The sequence below is a fragment of the Oryzias melastigma genome, linkage group LG13, assembly GCF_002922805.2.
Source record: "Oryzias melastigma strain HK-1 linkage group LG13, ASM292280v2, whole genome shotgun sequence".
In the NCBI taxonomy this organism is placed as follows: domain Eukaryota; kingdom Metazoa; phylum Chordata; class Actinopteri; order Beloniformes; family Adrianichthyidae; genus Oryzias; species Oryzias melastigma.
In genome coordinates this window covers 20,578,239-20,594,979 of record NC_050524.1, presented here as the reverse complement: position 1 = coordinate 20,594,979, position 16,741 = coordinate 20,578,239, and the positions used below count along the sequence as shown (strand labels likewise).

General features: G+C 41.2%; 1 protein-coding gene and 1 long non-coding RNA gene across 3 annotated transcripts in view; one reads left to right on the top strand and one right to left on the bottom strand.

Moving 5' to 3' along the window:
* The window catches only part of LOC112149976 (endothelin-converting enzyme-like 1), a 54,948-nt gene that overhangs the window by 31,455 nt on the left and 6,752 nt on the right, over window positions 1–16,741 (bottom strand). For both annotated transcript variants that reach the window (XM_024277996.2, XM_024277997.2), the window contains exons 2-6: window positions 14,889–16,018; window positions 14,387–14,455; window positions 12,974–13,084; window positions 12,798–12,890; window positions 10,469–10,593 (exon numbers count right to left, since the gene is read on the bottom strand). In XM_024277996.2, coding sequence (XP_024133764.1) covers window positions 10,469–10,593; window positions 12,798–12,890; window positions 12,974–13,084; window positions 14,387–14,455; window positions 14,889–15,746 — 1,256 coding nt within the window. In that variant the 5' untranslated portion in view covers window positions 15,747–16,018. The remainder of the gene's footprint in view (window positions 1–10,468; window positions 10,594–12,797; window positions 12,891–12,973; window positions 13,085–14,386; window positions 14,456–14,888; window positions 16,019–16,741) is intronic.
* On the top strand, window positions 2,652–4,067 carry LOC118599517. The gene is made up of 2 exons (XR_004948911.1): window positions 2,652–3,869; window positions 3,958–4,067. It is a non-coding gene; the product is annotated as an uncharacterized LOC118599517 (long non-coding RNA).

The window sequence follows — 16,741 nt, the reverse complement described above, 5'->3', positions numbered from 1 at the left end:
AGTGCCGGTGCTCCGACGTGAGATTTAAAGAAGTCCCGGTGCTCAGCACCGGAGCGCACCGGCCCACTTAAAGCACTGCATGTACCTACATTTGTTCATTTTTCACCCACAGACAGCCCATATCAAGGTAAAGACAGGTCTAAGACTTAAGCAAAACACAATTTCCTAATGGTTCTCACATTAACAAGAAAGCAAAGCATCACCTTCAAGTCTGTAACTTCAAGAAATTCCTTAAAAAAGTAAATTTTAAAGACAAAATCAAGACACATCACTCTGCATTCAAAACTAGAATGGAGGCAACAATCAGAACAAACACCCAAAAGTATCAAGACTCAATCTTCATTTACACAGGAGCAAACTTTTGAATTACATGATGGGGGGATAATTTATTCTCTAATGCATCAAAGGCGTAACAAGGCTTTAAACTGTCTTTGTGAGTGTGACTTCATGCAGTAATGGAGTCAAAGCACAGCTAAATGAAAGCATTGTCTGCCAGAGCTCTCCACAGATCAAGCAGTAGGTCTTAATCAACACAGGACTGAGTGAAAGCCTCATTAGCTGAATGGATTTTAATGGGGCTAGTTAGAGAGATGAAAAGACAGTGTCTCTGTGCTCTACATTAACACATTAGTGCAGGTAATGACCCCTTAGGTAATTGAACAGAGAGGGGCGCCTCTTTTCAAAACTCCTCTTGAGCCACACTTTCACTTCACATGGATAGTGTTGGGAAGCGTCTGTAGTTGGATTATTTCAAATGTTAAATTGTGAAACAAATGTAGGAAAATGAGACGTGCATGGACGTTCTCGGATGCACCTGAAAACTCAAGGACCACATTTTTTTGTGGATCTTCAGGTCTGAGCTCAAGAGTGAAGGTTTGAGTCACCACTCATTATGATTACAAAAACTTTTTTTAAACTACAGTAAAAATGTAATCTATGTGCATGTAAAGCAGATTGCTGTTACAGAAACATTATTTTCATAGAAGAAAACATGATGTCAAACGGTGAAAAGTGGGTTTGAGCGACATTTTGGAGGCAGTTTCTGTGTTAAACAGTCAAGGATTTTATTAAAACACTTAAACTCTTCATAAAATCCCCTCATGTTTTTATATAGACATGAAAGGTTTGTAATGTCTTTCCATCCATCATCACTTTCCTTCCTGTTTTCCATGTCTAAACTATATAAAACTCTGTTTAATAAAAATCTTTCTATGGACATCACATTTAAATTCAGGAAAACATCATAAAAAACAGAAACAAAATGTAAATGTTCATTTTGAAAAAAATAAAATAGATTAACATAGAGTAAATAAAAATAAAAAAAAACATTAAGTTCAATCTATGTTTTGACGTTTGAAGAGCATAAAGAAAAAACGTATGTTAAAACTGTAAAAAAGTAACAAATTGCTAAAATATCAAGAATGAACTTTTTACTCCTACCATTCTTACACCCCTCACCACCCAAAAAAGAAAGAGAAAATAAAGGTAAAACTGCGGCTCGGTTCAGTCCAAAGACCTCTGCAGGGTCAAATTGATTGTATGTGAGAACTGGAGTGAGTGTGGTGTCACTCATCGAAAATAGTTCCAATCAAATGACGTTGATTCATTTTTTTATCATATAGACGTCACCATGTTAGAGCCAGACGTCATCAGTAAGTAGTGATTGGTCTGAGTTGGTGTGAGTCAACATTTCTATGGCAACCACTTTGGCCAATCAGGTTGGAGTTTGTTGGAAGGCCACACCCCTACCACTTGAAAATGGGCTACACAAAATCCAGCAGACTACATCATTTTTTTAAGGCATCTGATTGGTCGATTTATAAATTGAATAACTACAGAAAAAATATCCTGAAAAAAATTAGCATTATCAAGAACACATTAAAGAGAAATCAGGGCAAGAATGGTTACGACTAATAGATGACATAGTAAAAGCTGTTTAATTCTCTATACAAGTCAATGGGATTTTGGCTTTAGGAGCCAGCAGGTACTTCCTGTTTAGAACACCAGAGGGGAGGAGTCACTCTGTCCAGTTTTCATAGACAGTCAATGGAAACACAACAATGGAAAGGGTGTAGTTTCTCTTTTTAAGAACTTCAGGTGTATTTTAATGACATCAGATGAGCTTAAGTGCACCCTCATGGTTGATGAGATTTAGATGACTACCTTTTATTGTTATTTTGACAAGCAGGTTGTGTTTTATTTATGTATTTTTCAGACAGTAGTCATCCAATTGGGCTTTGTCAGGTTGCAGAACTTTAATTAATAAAGTAATAAAGGCTGTTGGAACCCCTGAATCAGGTTATTTGTGATTCTCTTTTTTTGCAGCCACCATAACTTTCTCCCTGGAGAGTTCCAGAAGTTTTATTACACAACCAGTGAATGTTAGTGGTTTAATCTGAGCTGTCTGTCCTTGTTTTAGGACAAATTACATTGTTCAGATTCTTTATTGCAGAGCTGCTCTTTCCTGGTCCTCAAAATCTACCACCCTGCCTGTTTTCTAGCTCTCTTGTACTGTTTACTGCGTATTACCTGGAGCAGGTGTGTTCATTGACTCAGAATTTGGGACATCTGATGGAGCTAATCAAAAGTTAGCAGGGCGTGGAAATCTGGAAAACAGGCAGGATGGTATTGAGGACCAGGAATGAGCAGCCCCGCTTTAGTGTTTGTTAATCCAACTTTTTATACTCAGCTGGTAAATAATTGTGTTTTTGGTTCAAGGTTTGTGGAACATTTCTCCTAAATGTACTGCATCCTGAAATTCACATTTTTTCTTTTCTTGGACAGAGATGATGATCCCAGCAGGAACTCTCATCTGCAGCTCTTTTGCATCTCTGACTTCATCATGAACACTCATACGGTTTCGCTGCGAGGCGTCTGAATGCACGGCGTAAACACACACTTTCAAACATACAGCCTCCAAAGGGAGGAGCGGACAGAGGGGGAGTGTGTGGGGGAGACGCTGGTGTTTTCATTATTCTTTCCCCTTCATTGGAAGCTTGCTCATCTGGCTAATGGGATTGGCGGCAGTCACCACTGAGCACTGGGACCACACACACAAACGCACAGACGGAGAATGAGACAGGAGGAAGAGAAAGGAGGACAGAGGACGAGGAGGAGGAGGAGGAGGCACCAATGTGTGACTCGCAGTCGACTTGTATAATGAAAACTTCATTACAATGAAAAATGAAGACGGGGACTTTGACAAAAACACCTGCAAAGGTGGACAATTGATTTGGTAACATCAATAATCAAGAAAGAAGATTCACTTTTCAGAAAAACCTCTTAAAGCGAAGTAAACTGATAAAGAAAGGAAGTGAAAGAAACAAAAAGACAATGGACTGAAGGAGTGTGAAATTGACTGGATGATGAAATAAATCCATCAGAAAGAAAATGAAATGGAAAAAGTGGGGAATGTGGAAAAGAATGGGTAATTAAACCGTTTAGGAGACAAAAAGTCGATTACAAAAAGTTTTTTGTATTACTGAAGAAAACAGGAAAAGCTTTGTGTGGCTCAGGTGAAGTTTCAGCCGCGTGAAACTTTTCCTGCTGTGATCCTGAAAGTGCTGTGATGATGTGAAGTGCTCGCAGGCAGGAGACTTTACAGGAAACGCCTTTGGCGCTTGAACATTTCAAGTAGTTTTCATCAAAACACTACAATCTAAAGTCTTTCTATAATGTCAGTTTTTTTTTTACCTGGAACATTGTTAGCCAAACTGACCTGTAGCTGAATCACGTGTTCATGAGAGTTGCTTTGGTTTCCAGGTCCTCCAGGCAAAAAATAAGTTTGTAATTCATGACCTTCTTTTATAAAACCTTTTTTCTGTTTAACAGCTAGATTTTGGAATACAAAAGGTGGGGTCTGTGTAGAGGTTAACTATTTGGATAAATATGTCTGTCCTGGACTGTGGGGATCAGATTGTTTTTTTTTTATAATTTTTTTTGTAATGCGCCTGTGAGGAAAAATTTTACCCCTGCCTCATATACAAAAAGAAAATCATAAAAATTCGCATGCACCCATACTTGGTGTAAATGCAGTTTGGGCACAGTAATCCAAAAAGAAAAAAAAATTACATCACAGCAAGTAAAGTCATTAACCTTTGGTTCCTGCAAAATAAAGCATATTCAGTCGCCATTTATCCAGGAAACGGGCTCCACCATTTGGGGCCAGACGACAATCGGGCCGAGTTGGTCTTAGTCAGGGTACCTACTCTCAATAACCAGAAGTGAGCTTGTTTGAAGTCCCCACCCTGGGGTGGCCGTGGTGCAGCGGTAGGGCGATCGACTCCTGATCAGAAGATTGCAAGTTTGATTCCCTCCTTGCACACCATGTGTCGAAGTGGCCTTGGGAAAGACACAGAACCCCAAATTGCCTCTGGTGGAAAGCTGGCACCAGTGTTCGGCAGAGGGGCCACAGCCAGTGTGTGAATGTGTGATGGGACTGTGACTGTAAAGCACTAGGGGCCTTCAAGGAAGGTAGAAAAGAGCTATACAAGTATACCCCAATTACTATTTTTCACTGAAAGTGAACGTCAATCAAACGTTTGAGGTGGGGCCAGCTTTTACTGAGGCATCTGATTGGTTAGTTTAAAACTTGAACAACTTGCGATTAAAAAAAAAATATCATGAAGAAAATAAGGATGAGAAAGAAGAAGAATGACTGAGTAATAACTGGCTATTTCTTTATAGAAGTCTGTGGGATTTTGGCTTCTTGGAGCCCGCAGGTACTTCCTGTTTGGAACACGAGGGGGGACGGGTCGAGCCGTCCAGTGATTCTGCAGTCTATGACTCAGAAGTTGTAGATTTTGAATGGCATTTATTGGTGGTTTTTCAAGTAGACTTTCAAGATTACTTTCATTTGACGTAACAAGCAGAGGACTAGATGGAGGAAACAGAAGCATCAAACCTTTCTCAAAAAAAGAAATTAGCAGCATCTGTCCGTTTCTGTTAAAAGGTCAAACCTTGAGATGGAAAGAAGGCAGTGAAGAAGAAACAGAAAAAAAATAATAAAGAGAATTCTTTAAAGGACAGGGTAAAATAGCAGGATGAGTTCAGGAGGAGAGGAAGAGAATTGACGGAGACAGAGATGGATGGAAGGGATGGACGGAGCTGCAGATGGAGTGAAAAAGAGGGCAGAGAGGTGTTGGGGGATTGAAATAAAGCTGCTGGAAGGAGATGTTATCAGGCAAAGCTGAGGAAGATGCTGTGAGAGTGGAATAAGAAAGACAGGAGAGGTCAGGGAGAAAAAGACTGGAGGGAAAAGAGTGATTGAAGGGAGGATGAAGGAGAGGAAAACACTTTTGGTAGGAGGTCTGAGGAAGAAAGAAGTTAACTTTTGCTGTTTCATGTTGAGGTGGAAAATCTGCTGTGGAATAAAAGAACATCAAAATTGCAAAAAATATTGTTATATTAAGACTTTTCTGATTTTGAACTGATTGGCTGAAGATGGAAAAATGTGGAACAAGTTTGGAAAATTTTCAGAACATCAGAAATTATTTTCTCCTCCAACTTAAAAGGACCTATAAATCACCGTTTTGAGCTTTTTAGTGTATTATAGTGTTCATTCCTCACTACCCTGAAGTGGTAATTTGATCGCACTTAACAGCAGCCCCTCCCATACCCATGAAAACGAGTGTGTCCTCATGAGCTGATGTCACAAAGTGAGAACCACCCCCTTTAGGAAGACAAACTCCCACTTTCTCCGCTCAGCTAGCCCTGGCCTCCACTGCAACCGCTGTAGCATTGGCCAGGATACAGACAGATACACGGTGTGCGCATTAATCTTTGCAAAAGTTCGAATGATGTTTGTTTTTGTGGGCCAAACGCAGACATGATTCAGGGGCCGGCTCTATGATGATGTCATAAAATGGGCGGCACCCAAGCAGCTAAAGGGGGCGCCTCAGAGATCAATGTCTTAAGAAAAAAATAGCAAAAATAACTTATTTTTCATAAATAATTTCTTCTTTAGTGTGCCAAAAGTAATATATGATTATATTTATGGATACTGTTTACTTTGAAAGCATGGTATATAGCCCCCTTAAAAAACAGTGAGCAAAAATATATATGTAGCTGTATATATTACAGTTAATATATTGGGTATTACTGATAAAATTGGGCTTCATTGAAAAAAAAAAAAGTGTTCTTGTTGATTTTTTCCCATACACAATGTTGGGTGGAGCCAGTTGTGGGACGAAGATGCAGATATTTGCGTTTCCATAAAAACAGTATTGTTTTCAAATGTTGTTTTCTTTAAAAAACATCTGAGGACATCAGGCGGGAGCTATGGTAACATAAATAAACTCATCAGCTATTAATTACCCTTATCCATATATCCATCCATCCATCTTTATAACCTCTGGTTTCAAAAGTGGGTACTTTAACAAATATGCCTTTTTAGGTTAGTTTAAGAAAAAAAGTTGGATGTTTTCTGTTTTGTAGATATTACTTGTCAGTTAGTTTCTATTCCAGCTCAATTTTGTGCATGATTAGGGGCGAGTTTCTTCGACTGAAAGGTGTGTTAATAAGCGAGTGGATTTAACAAAAAATGTCACTTCACTTTGTCCCGTCCACTTATTCATTTTTGTAACATCGTTGAGGGGTTTGCTCATCTTACAGTATCTTCATGAATCACCCTCACGAATGAATCATGTCTCTGTCAAAAACAAAATCAGGTTTTCCTCTTCATATCCACCTTCATGGTACCAACATTCACACATAATAAACACACAGCACAGCTAAAACAAACATCTCTAAACTTCCGTGATGTTGTTTGACAAGGGTCAAATTTGGCAAAGAATTAAATATTTGACAAAATGTCAAATATTATAGTCGTTGTTCTAAATTTTATGGGTTTTTCAACATGTCTGACTATGTCTCCTATACAGATTTTTCCTAAAACATTAAGAAATAAACAAATAATTCAGTGCTTTCTCTTCTCCACTGATTTAAGAATTGGTGTTAACCTTTAGTTCTTCTCTTTAATAAGATGAGTTTTGTCACTGTTCTGTCACTGTTGTCCACATGACACTGCCGTTCATTCCTGACAGATAATCCCTTCATCCCAGCTAATCTCTCCTTACTTTATGTTCACATTGTTTAAAAAACATCACCGTTATTTCCACAGCTTTACGTGTTGCTTCAACAGAAGCTGCAATAAACCGCGCTGACGATGGTTGACGATGATCCACCCACATCCTGATGCCCGATGGTCACGTCACTTTGCATTTACAAGCATAAACAAACATGAGAACAAATCTGTAAGTGTGTCAACAAACTCATCATCCAAGCTGTGGTTATCTTCTACCTCCACAGCTGGGATGATCTGGCTGCAGCTCTCTCAGCGTGTGCTCTTAAAAGTGATCCAAAATAAAAATAGGACACACTTTTTTCTGCTGCTTCTTGGCCTAATCTGGCTATAGTTGGCTGCTAGAGTCCAATTCAAGTGTTTTCTTGGAGAGTTTGTAAGAGATTTGAACTCAGTAATCCAAACTTAGTTTCTCCAACAGCAGAACAGGAACTTCTACAGTCCAAGAACTTTCTTGGGGTTTTAATCAAATTGAAATTTCTGAGCGTTTCCTCACATTTAAATGATTCAAGACCAAATTTAAGGGAGTCCATTTGCAAAGTCTCGTATGTCAAACTACTTTTTATCCAAAGCACAATTATGATCATTTTTACTGACATGTATATGAGTGCTATAGGAAGAAAACATCTAAAAAACATTTGCTTTGTTGCTTGAATAATTTGCTAATTTGTCAGACGAGGCTAGTTATCAGACACTAACACCTGCAGCATTAAAAATACAAAGGATTGAATTTCTCCAAACTTTTTAAAGTTCAACTAAACATACAAATAAAATCCTTGAACACAGCAGTTTGGATGGATTTTTTTGCAAATGGATCTTAAAGTTAGTTAAAGCACTGTTCACAGAAAATAGAAAGTACCAAAAGAACCTGTTTGTAGAGCTTCAATTAACATGCTACACGTTATCTGCACAGTCAGAAGAAACAGAGTTTGTGCAAATGCAAGAAAACTCTAGAAAACAACAGAAACGACTGACTAAAGTTCACAGAATCACATTTGAACAGACAAAACACTTGGACAGAAACTTCTGATTGGCTATGGTCACCGTTAGAAATAATATTTTTTTAAGCCATCTTACCGACATCCTGCAGTGACAAAGTCTAACCTAAACTTCTGAACAGAACTCCTCTGTCAGCAAATGTTTAGTAAAAAATAAAACATACTCTAAAGAAAAATACTTCAAACAAATGTTTTGTAGATGCTTGATTACAGACCAAAACTATTCAATCTGAAATAGTTTAAAGAAACATTATAGCAGAACAATTGAATTACACCAGAATCTTAACCAAAATAATGCAAGAATGAAAGGTTTGGATTTTTTTTTTCAACATCGGAAGATATTAACCCAACTGCATCTGGTCCGGCTCTGGTGCGGACGCTGAAGCGGTGTAGCTACGGCATATGACTCACATTGGGTTAGGGACCTTCTCAGACTACGAACTCAGAGTCACCTGATAACTTGCTACTTATGTATACAGGAAGTACTAGTAAACAAACCCACATTCTGCTGTGACTTTGAATTATTTTCACAACACTTCTTTTACTGCGTGACTTGTCTTCATACCATGGATAAGCATGGAACTTTTATCAACACTTTTGTCTTATATAGGCTTAAATGTACATATTTGACTGTGTTACACGTATTGTGAAACAAGTAGAGGAGACCAGGATTGGTTGTCACAGTGATGCAATCTTTACAACACCGTGAAAACAGCAAAGACAGCAGGAAAATAGGTTTTATTTAAAAAAAATGTACCAAATGCACTTATATTGATTTCTGGTTTACATCGTTAATAGCCCCAACTTCACAAAAAAGTTCTCGGCTCCGGTGTCCAGCTAAAATTTGAAGCCAACAAAGCGGGTACAGAGCCCCGGAGAGGCCAGACCAGACTGGATCCAGTGCGAGTTCCTCCTCAAGTCATGTAAAGACTCCAGCGTCTGCACTGCAGCCGGACCACATATACAGTATGAGCCTGGGGTCAGTTTACTGGAGGCTGTTGATGCTTTACATAGATCTACAAACCATAGCGCATGTGGTACAGTGTTGCACATGTGATGTTTTTGCTATTAGATTTCTCTTTTGTTAGAGAAGCAATAGCAGTTAAAAAACTAGTTATCTGTTGTTCATTTCACTTTGTAATTGTGGAGTACTGCTGTACAAAGCCATACCATAAAAGATTCTTTTGTTTTTCTGCACAAAACATGTTTTTGTGTTGTTATACTCACATCAGACTATCATTAAGGCCAATATTTCCTTTTTTGCCAGGTTAAAAAAGTTCTAAACATAAAATCAAAGGGATTCCAAAGTTAAAAATAACATATAAATTAACTAAAATTAACTTAACTTTCAGAGTTGATGCACCTGACACATTAAGTGACCTGACACCCACATGTTGCGGCTATTGTGGAATTCAACTCCAGAAAAATTGTACCAACTGACACAAAGCTTATCACAGAGGTATTCACCTGAACACTAGAAGATCTCTGCCTCACTTCAAGCTAAAAACTATCATTCATCTCCACTAATATCTCTCATGTCCAGAATTAGCAGAGTCAATGATGCGTCTCAGCATCAAATCCAATTCTTGTCAATACACACAATTCTCCACCAAACCTGCAGTGGACACGTTTCCTCATGACATGTGAAGAGAGATCAATATCACACCAGACCACAGATTTGAGCTAAATCAATCAGAGATTGCAGCATACAACAGTGCAGGTCTGCAAGCCCAACACGCTGAGCTGAAATGATTTATTAGCCACAGTGAATGAAGCAGCGTCGGTATGAACTGACGATTCATGACGGAAACGTCTGAATAGGATATGCTTTTAGGCCGACATGTTCCCAGTCTCCCAAACGACAAGCGTGAAATCCACTCGCCAGTCAGCCGCGTATGAGAGCTGCTGGGTGTTTGTGTTGAGCTGAGGGACTATTGGTGAGCTGTCAGCGGCTGCAACACATAACCTGACGTGCTGCCGCCCTTTAGGCCCTCCCCAGGAGTCTGTCAGGACGGAGAAGTGTGTGCGTGTTCGTCCATGGGAGAGTGTGGGAGGTAGAAAGGTGTGGAGGGGGATCAATATTAATCAGCTGCATTAGAATTGCACGTTCAACCAACAGTACCCCCCCCGAAAACTCTCAGTCACACAACTGCATACACAAATCAGTCCGGAGCAGCCTTTCAGAACCGATCCATTCACCTTATGACATCGTGTTTTGGCCAGAACTGTGGTGACTGCCCTAAAGCAAACAAACACAAACAGAGAACCTCAAACTAAAGCGCTTAGTCAGACTCCACAAGAGCCGCTTGGAAACTGCATCTCATTTGAAGGATTTTTCCACAAAGCCCTCCCCTCACTGAGCACCAGTGCCCATCCGTAATCTCCTCACCTCTTTGATGTGGTCCTGATGATGTTGGAGACTTTCTTTATATAGTCAGTGGCGAGCACCACGATTTCCTCATCCTCGGAGAAGTTGTCGTGGAAGATTTTGTCCAGCAGATGTTTCCAGCGAAGCTGTGGAAGAAGGACACATGGTAGAGTCTAAGACCCGGCAGACTCTTGTAGTCATGGGAACAATAACAACAACTTTTGATTACTACATCACTGGCAGGGACGCAAACATTTCAAAAGAACTGTGTGACGTTTGCACAACAGTTGGAATAAATCTTTATGGGGGTGTTGAATTGTACAGGTGCAGTGGGACATCATGAAAACCGAACATACGTTTGTCATGTTTGAGGTCATTTGTAATGTAAGGTCAATGGAAGTGAGTGATGCTATCATACGATGTCCTTACACCAAACTCTAGTCCAGGCATCTCCGGCCTTGTTCCTCCTGAGCCACTGCTCTGCAGTTTTTTCCACTAACCCTGCTTCAGTAAGTATGGGTCACCTGGATCAGGTGTTTTCCCTCAAACAGAAACTCAACTCCTTCAATCCAGTTAATCAACAATTATTGAATAAGGGTTAGATGCAAAAAAAGCAAGGTCGTAGCTCACGAGGAACGGGGTTGGAGATGCCTGATCTTACTGACCGTGCACAAAAACTGCACACACAGGATGTGATACATGAAATGTAAGAACCCATAGGATACCCATGGACTAATTTCCTCATTTCTGCCTGCATCTCACCTGCTTCCCCTTACCTACCCTCACATGTAGTATTACTACGACTTGTCAACCTGCAGTAGCGATCTACAATCTTGATATTTCATGCGCTCCACCTGCATACAGGTTTTACCATTTTTCACCCACAGACAGCCTGTATCCACCTGTAAGGGCATTTGGGACTAAGGGTTAGAGTATAACATACTTTTTGAACGACTGAGCCAAACGGAGCCACTGAGTCCATTCAGTTGAAAGTTCTGTAACTGTCAAAAGCTTTGCCTTTGACAGAAGAGCTCAGTGTTCAAATTACCCAGGACTCCAGAGAACAGTCTCACCATCACAATTCCCTCGTCCAGTTTCCACTGTGAACAGCAGCAGGCGGACCCCATTGGTCATTATGTAATAGGGAGGGAATGATACCACGTCTCTCCAACCATCGTTTTCTAATAAATCCAAAACAACAAACTCTAAACTGTGTTTTTATTTTTAAACTAACAGCATCCTGGTCTTAAGTTAGGAAATTTTGTGAAGGAACAGAATTTTAGACCTTTAAAGTGTACTTTTTAAATCTGAAATAACTGAGAGAAAACAAACCACAGAAGGAGAAGCAGACAAATAAGATCTGTGTTATCCAGTGGAGTCAGGGGGGATCTGATCTAGGCTTTAGGGAACCAACCCCAATCACCTACCCTCCCAATCTTTTCAGAATTGAGTGTGTGGAGTTTGCTATCTATTCAGTCTTGTATTTACATTTAAGCAGATCCACACATCAAGAACAAATCAGTAATGAGAGACTCCCCCTCTGAGTCAGACCAAGACCCCCACCAAGTAGCAGGATAATATAGCAGAGTGCTCTGGTGATCATTTTCATCAACTTTTGGCTACATATCTGAATCAGTCAGAGCATCAAGAACTGGAGTTCTCCATCAGCTGTTAGAACTGAAGGAGAGATGATCTGAGGAACGTCTTTAGATCAGCCTTTGAAATCCTGCTAATCTAAAGCATCCAGGGAAACATGAGGAAAATACACCTTTCAATGAAGGAGCACACGGAAATAAAACAACATTTCACTTCTTTATAATCAATTTACATTAAAATAATGTTTGCTCTTCCAGTTATTAGACATTTTTTGATATAATGTTTTTCTTTGATTCATATTCTGTCCAAATATGTTTGTCGCTTAGTTCAGCGTCTCTACAGACCGTTCCTGCTGGCCTCAAACCTCACGCCACCTCCATCTGCAGTCTTTCCTCCCCTCCTGTTATTTTCAACTGCCCTCCATGTTCTCCACTTTTCTCCTTCCACCAACTTCCTCTGCTCCGTCTCTCAATCTGCTCGTCTGCCCCTGCAGGGCAAACAGCTTTTGTGAATCACTTAGACCCCTGCGTCTGTGCGTGTGCGTCTGTGTGTGCACGTTTGTGCATGTGTGTGTGTGGTGCTTCATTGCTCACTCATCCTGACCACACACTCTCCCTCTCAGCACAGCGCTTTAAACACTCAGCTGGGCTCCAAATTTTTTATCTTTCCGTCTGATTTTCCATAAACTGCGCGGGGACACTCATGCATGTAAATGCAGTGTCTGTGTGTTTCTGCATGTGTTTGCAGTTCTCACATTAGGAGCGATGTGCTGTAGCTCCCTGAGGGTGATGCGGTTATACATGGTGCTGATGTCTTTTCGTTGGTCCTCGTATTCTGACACAGTGATCTAAAGAGGAGGAGAGAAGGGAGGAGGAGGTCACTCAACAATGCACAAACACACGTACATAAACACACATGCAGCCAGCTCACGTTGGCCAGTCGAGTCTCCAGCTGTATGATCTCCTTGGACTTCTGTGTGGCATTGTGAGCTCCCAGCATGCTCAGCAGACGCTCCATCAGAGCCTTGTATGCCGCCAGGATCTGAGGAGACGAGCAACATCAGCGCCAACAAACGGGAGGAGGCGCAGAGACATCATCAGCTATGGGCAGCGAGAAGGGTGACATGTGGCAAAGTGGACGGGATAACAAAAGCACAGCGGGTGGCGGAGCAAAGCAGGTGGACTGATGAAGACAAACGAGAAGAGAGGCATTGTACCAGATGGAAGAATGAAGGAGAGGTTCAGCCAGGGACAGGAGTACAGAAAACAGGGTCAGTGTTTCAACAGAAGGAAAGAGCATTTTAGGTGAAGGTAATTATTTCAAATGAGAGTCCTTACAGTTTTTACAAAAAAAGAAAAAAAAAACATGAGAAGCAGTCTTTTAAATCCCGAAACTTAATTAGAAAATCAGACTTTTATAGTGTTCGTCTCTTCCTAAATAAAAGCCTTTTTACTATTGCATCAAACTGGTGAGAGACGAATATATGTACATGTAAGGTCTTGTGTCTTTTGAAGCAAAAGTGTGAAAACTACTAGCCAGATGTACAAATTTAAAACATGTAATCAGTCTGCTCTGTATCTTTAATTTTCCCACCTAACTTTGTCTGGATGGTCCCTCTTAGTTTTTTTTCTCTATTTTCTTGGTTCTTGTTGTGTCTTCTGTTTTCAAGTTTTGTGTTTTTCTTCCGTCACCGTCACTCCAGGTTCAAGTTTCTAATCATCCACAGCTGTCTTCATTTAGTTAATGATCATCAGTCCTTTTAAGTGTGTGGTTGTCAGGTCATCTGTGCTATTGCTTCCTTTGTTCATGGTTTTAGGGCATTATTATTACTTCAACTTTTACTTAAACCCAGTTCCTGTGACCCTTGTGCCACCTTGTGGGGTCCAGACATTACATTGAGGTGTTATCCGTCCTATGACAAATATAGACAAAGGTGGACAAGGTTTCATGTTGGCAATGGACACCAATGGAGATAAAAAAAATCATAAAAAAAAGTAATAGTTCAGCTCGCTGTCTTTGGGTTCCAGATGACCCAAAACATTAACTTTGACTAACAGTGAACTTTAGCATGAATCCCACTGTTAACATTTGTATTTGTAAACTATAATTGACACCGCAGAAAACTTACAAGATGATTTTAAAAAAAAAAGCTGCTTCTTTATACAGGGGAATGTTGGCTTGAAAGAAGCCAGAAGAGAAACTATTTTTTCTTTTGGAATCTTAAAAAAAAAGACAGAAAATTCATGATGGATTGAAAGAGAAAGTTAATAAAAAATGATAACAATGATAAAGATGTAACAAGAAATGACAGAGAAATCAGGATGGAAAGACTTAGTTTTTCACCTTGACACTCTCCTCATCTTGTCCCAAGTACAGACTCCTTTCTGGCAGTGTGAGCCCCTCTTGATCAATCTACAAACACAGGAACACACAAAGTTAAACATGAGCTCACTTCTTTTTTATATCTCTAAATGGGATAAGCAATCAGCAAAGGCATACATTAAATATTGCAAACTGTATCTAACTGCCTTTATGAGTAGTTGTTTATCTGTCAGCTCAAAACGGGCAAACCGGTACAGATCCCCTGGGTTGAATCAAATAACTGAGTATTTCTGTATCAGGTGCATACCCTGTGCGTGCAGCATTCGCAGTTGTACCCAACTAGAGTGAGGTGTAAGGACACCGTACCACATCATCACTTCTATAATTTAAGTTTGGCAACTTCCATTATTCTTACGAATTCTTCACGATACCCTTAACACACGCAAAATGAGAGAACAGAGTTTTCAGGTTTTAACTGACAGATTTAACAGAATCACAAAACCACATTTTTCTGAGTTCTCACCCTGATGGCGTTCCTGGATGAGTTTTTGTCATCCACGTTGACGGTCAGGGAGAAGAAGACAGCTGTGCTGTAGACTCCTTGTGTCCTGTAAAGCAGCTCATCAAAGTCTGGCCTCTGTGGGGCGCCCTCCTGCACCCACCCAGCTGCACTCGGAGGGGCTCCCACCAGGTCCCACCCCCCACAGCTGTCCAGCAGCTCCAACATGGGTTCGGCCCCCAGCTTGTCGATCCTCTGGATGTCGACGCAGGATCGATAGAACTCCTTGACTTTGCGCTCTGCCGAGTTTGGGCTGCTTCTGCGAATCGGCTCCAGGAGGAGGCGCTGTAGCTTCTCCTCATTGTGTTCTCCTATGGCTGTGATGATGCCGTAGCTGAGCTTGTCCTCAGGGATGCCGTGGCGCTTCAGCCAGCCTCCACAAGCGAAGGAATAGAAGTCCTGGCAGGGCTGGATGGTGGGGTCGATGTTGGCCTGGACGAATCGAGCAGCCCGCAGAAGAGAGCGCTTTCGCTGGCAGTCCTCTCTGCACTGAGTGTCCAGCGGGGAGTCCAGAGAAATGTACTTGAGGGCCAGCATGCTTCCCAGGATGACACACATGCCTGCAGCAAAGACCAGGGCGGAGAGGAGGCAGATCTCCCTCCGGCTCCATCGAGGAAGACCCCCGCTGCTGCTGGTGCTGCTCAGATCTCTGTTCTTACCGTTAGACCAGGTCCCTCCCCGTCCCCGCCCCATGTGACGGTCCAGACTGCCCCCAAGGTGAAGGGTCATGCCATTGCTCAGGATGTCGCTGCTGTAGCGACCCCCGTACTTCACCTCCTGGAACTCATCGTAATGGGCTGTTAATGAGTACGTCTTCTCCATGACGAAAAGACGGCAGTTCAGGAAAACGACTAACGAAGCGAAGGAGTGTCTGGTTTAGAGTCCAGCCATGAGCTCTTCTACCGGGACAGGACAAAACTCTGTTGTGGATCCCGCTGGGCTTCGGCTAAACTCCCTTTATTCTATATATTCAAGTCACAAACCGGACAAACAAGCAACTCCCATTGTGGATAAAGAATCCCGGTGATCCCTCTTTGACTCTCTTTTCATTTGTCCTCCATCCTCTCCTTCTTTCCAAACCAGTATCAGGTTACCTGCAGAAAAAACAGAAGCAATCAACATAAAGATGTGGGTCAGAGCAAGCGTTGAAAGCTCAGACTGCAAGAGCAGAGAACGGCAGAAGGAAGCTCCTGCTCGTCTCCCTGTGTTTGTCAGCTGGAGCAGCTTGATTGATCGGTGACTTTCATCCCTCAGAGACTGGATGTCCCCGGGTTGAATCACAGCTCAGGACAGATCTGTTCAGACAGCAAACAGGTGAGCTTAGCCAGGGTCTGGAGAGGCGCTACAATCCCCAGAACCGGGCTCTTGTCAGTCCACATTTATCATCACAGCAGATGGACACAGAATGTATCGGCTGCTTCTCAAGATGAAGTCACTCACACAATTTTCCACTTTGACAAGCGACAGGCCATCGGTCTTTGTCACTGTTTCAATACACAGAGTTAACTAAACTTGCTTTGTATATAATCTGACAAAATCTAATTTTCATAATTTCATTTCTGTTTGGTCAAAACTCACTTTAAGTTTTCAGACAATATCTCAACAGAGTCTTTAGATGGTGTATGAGAGCACTGAAGATCAATGGAGCAGTAATGCATTCATCACACTATGGTTCCGGTTTCATGGACCCTTTCTCATGTGATCGCTTCCTCCCAAACTGTTGGGAAAACTGTGCGTTGTGATGCTTTTCTTGACAAAAATGTTTTCTTAGTTTCCAAAACAAATAAAACTTTCACTTTGTATACATGTATAAAAAT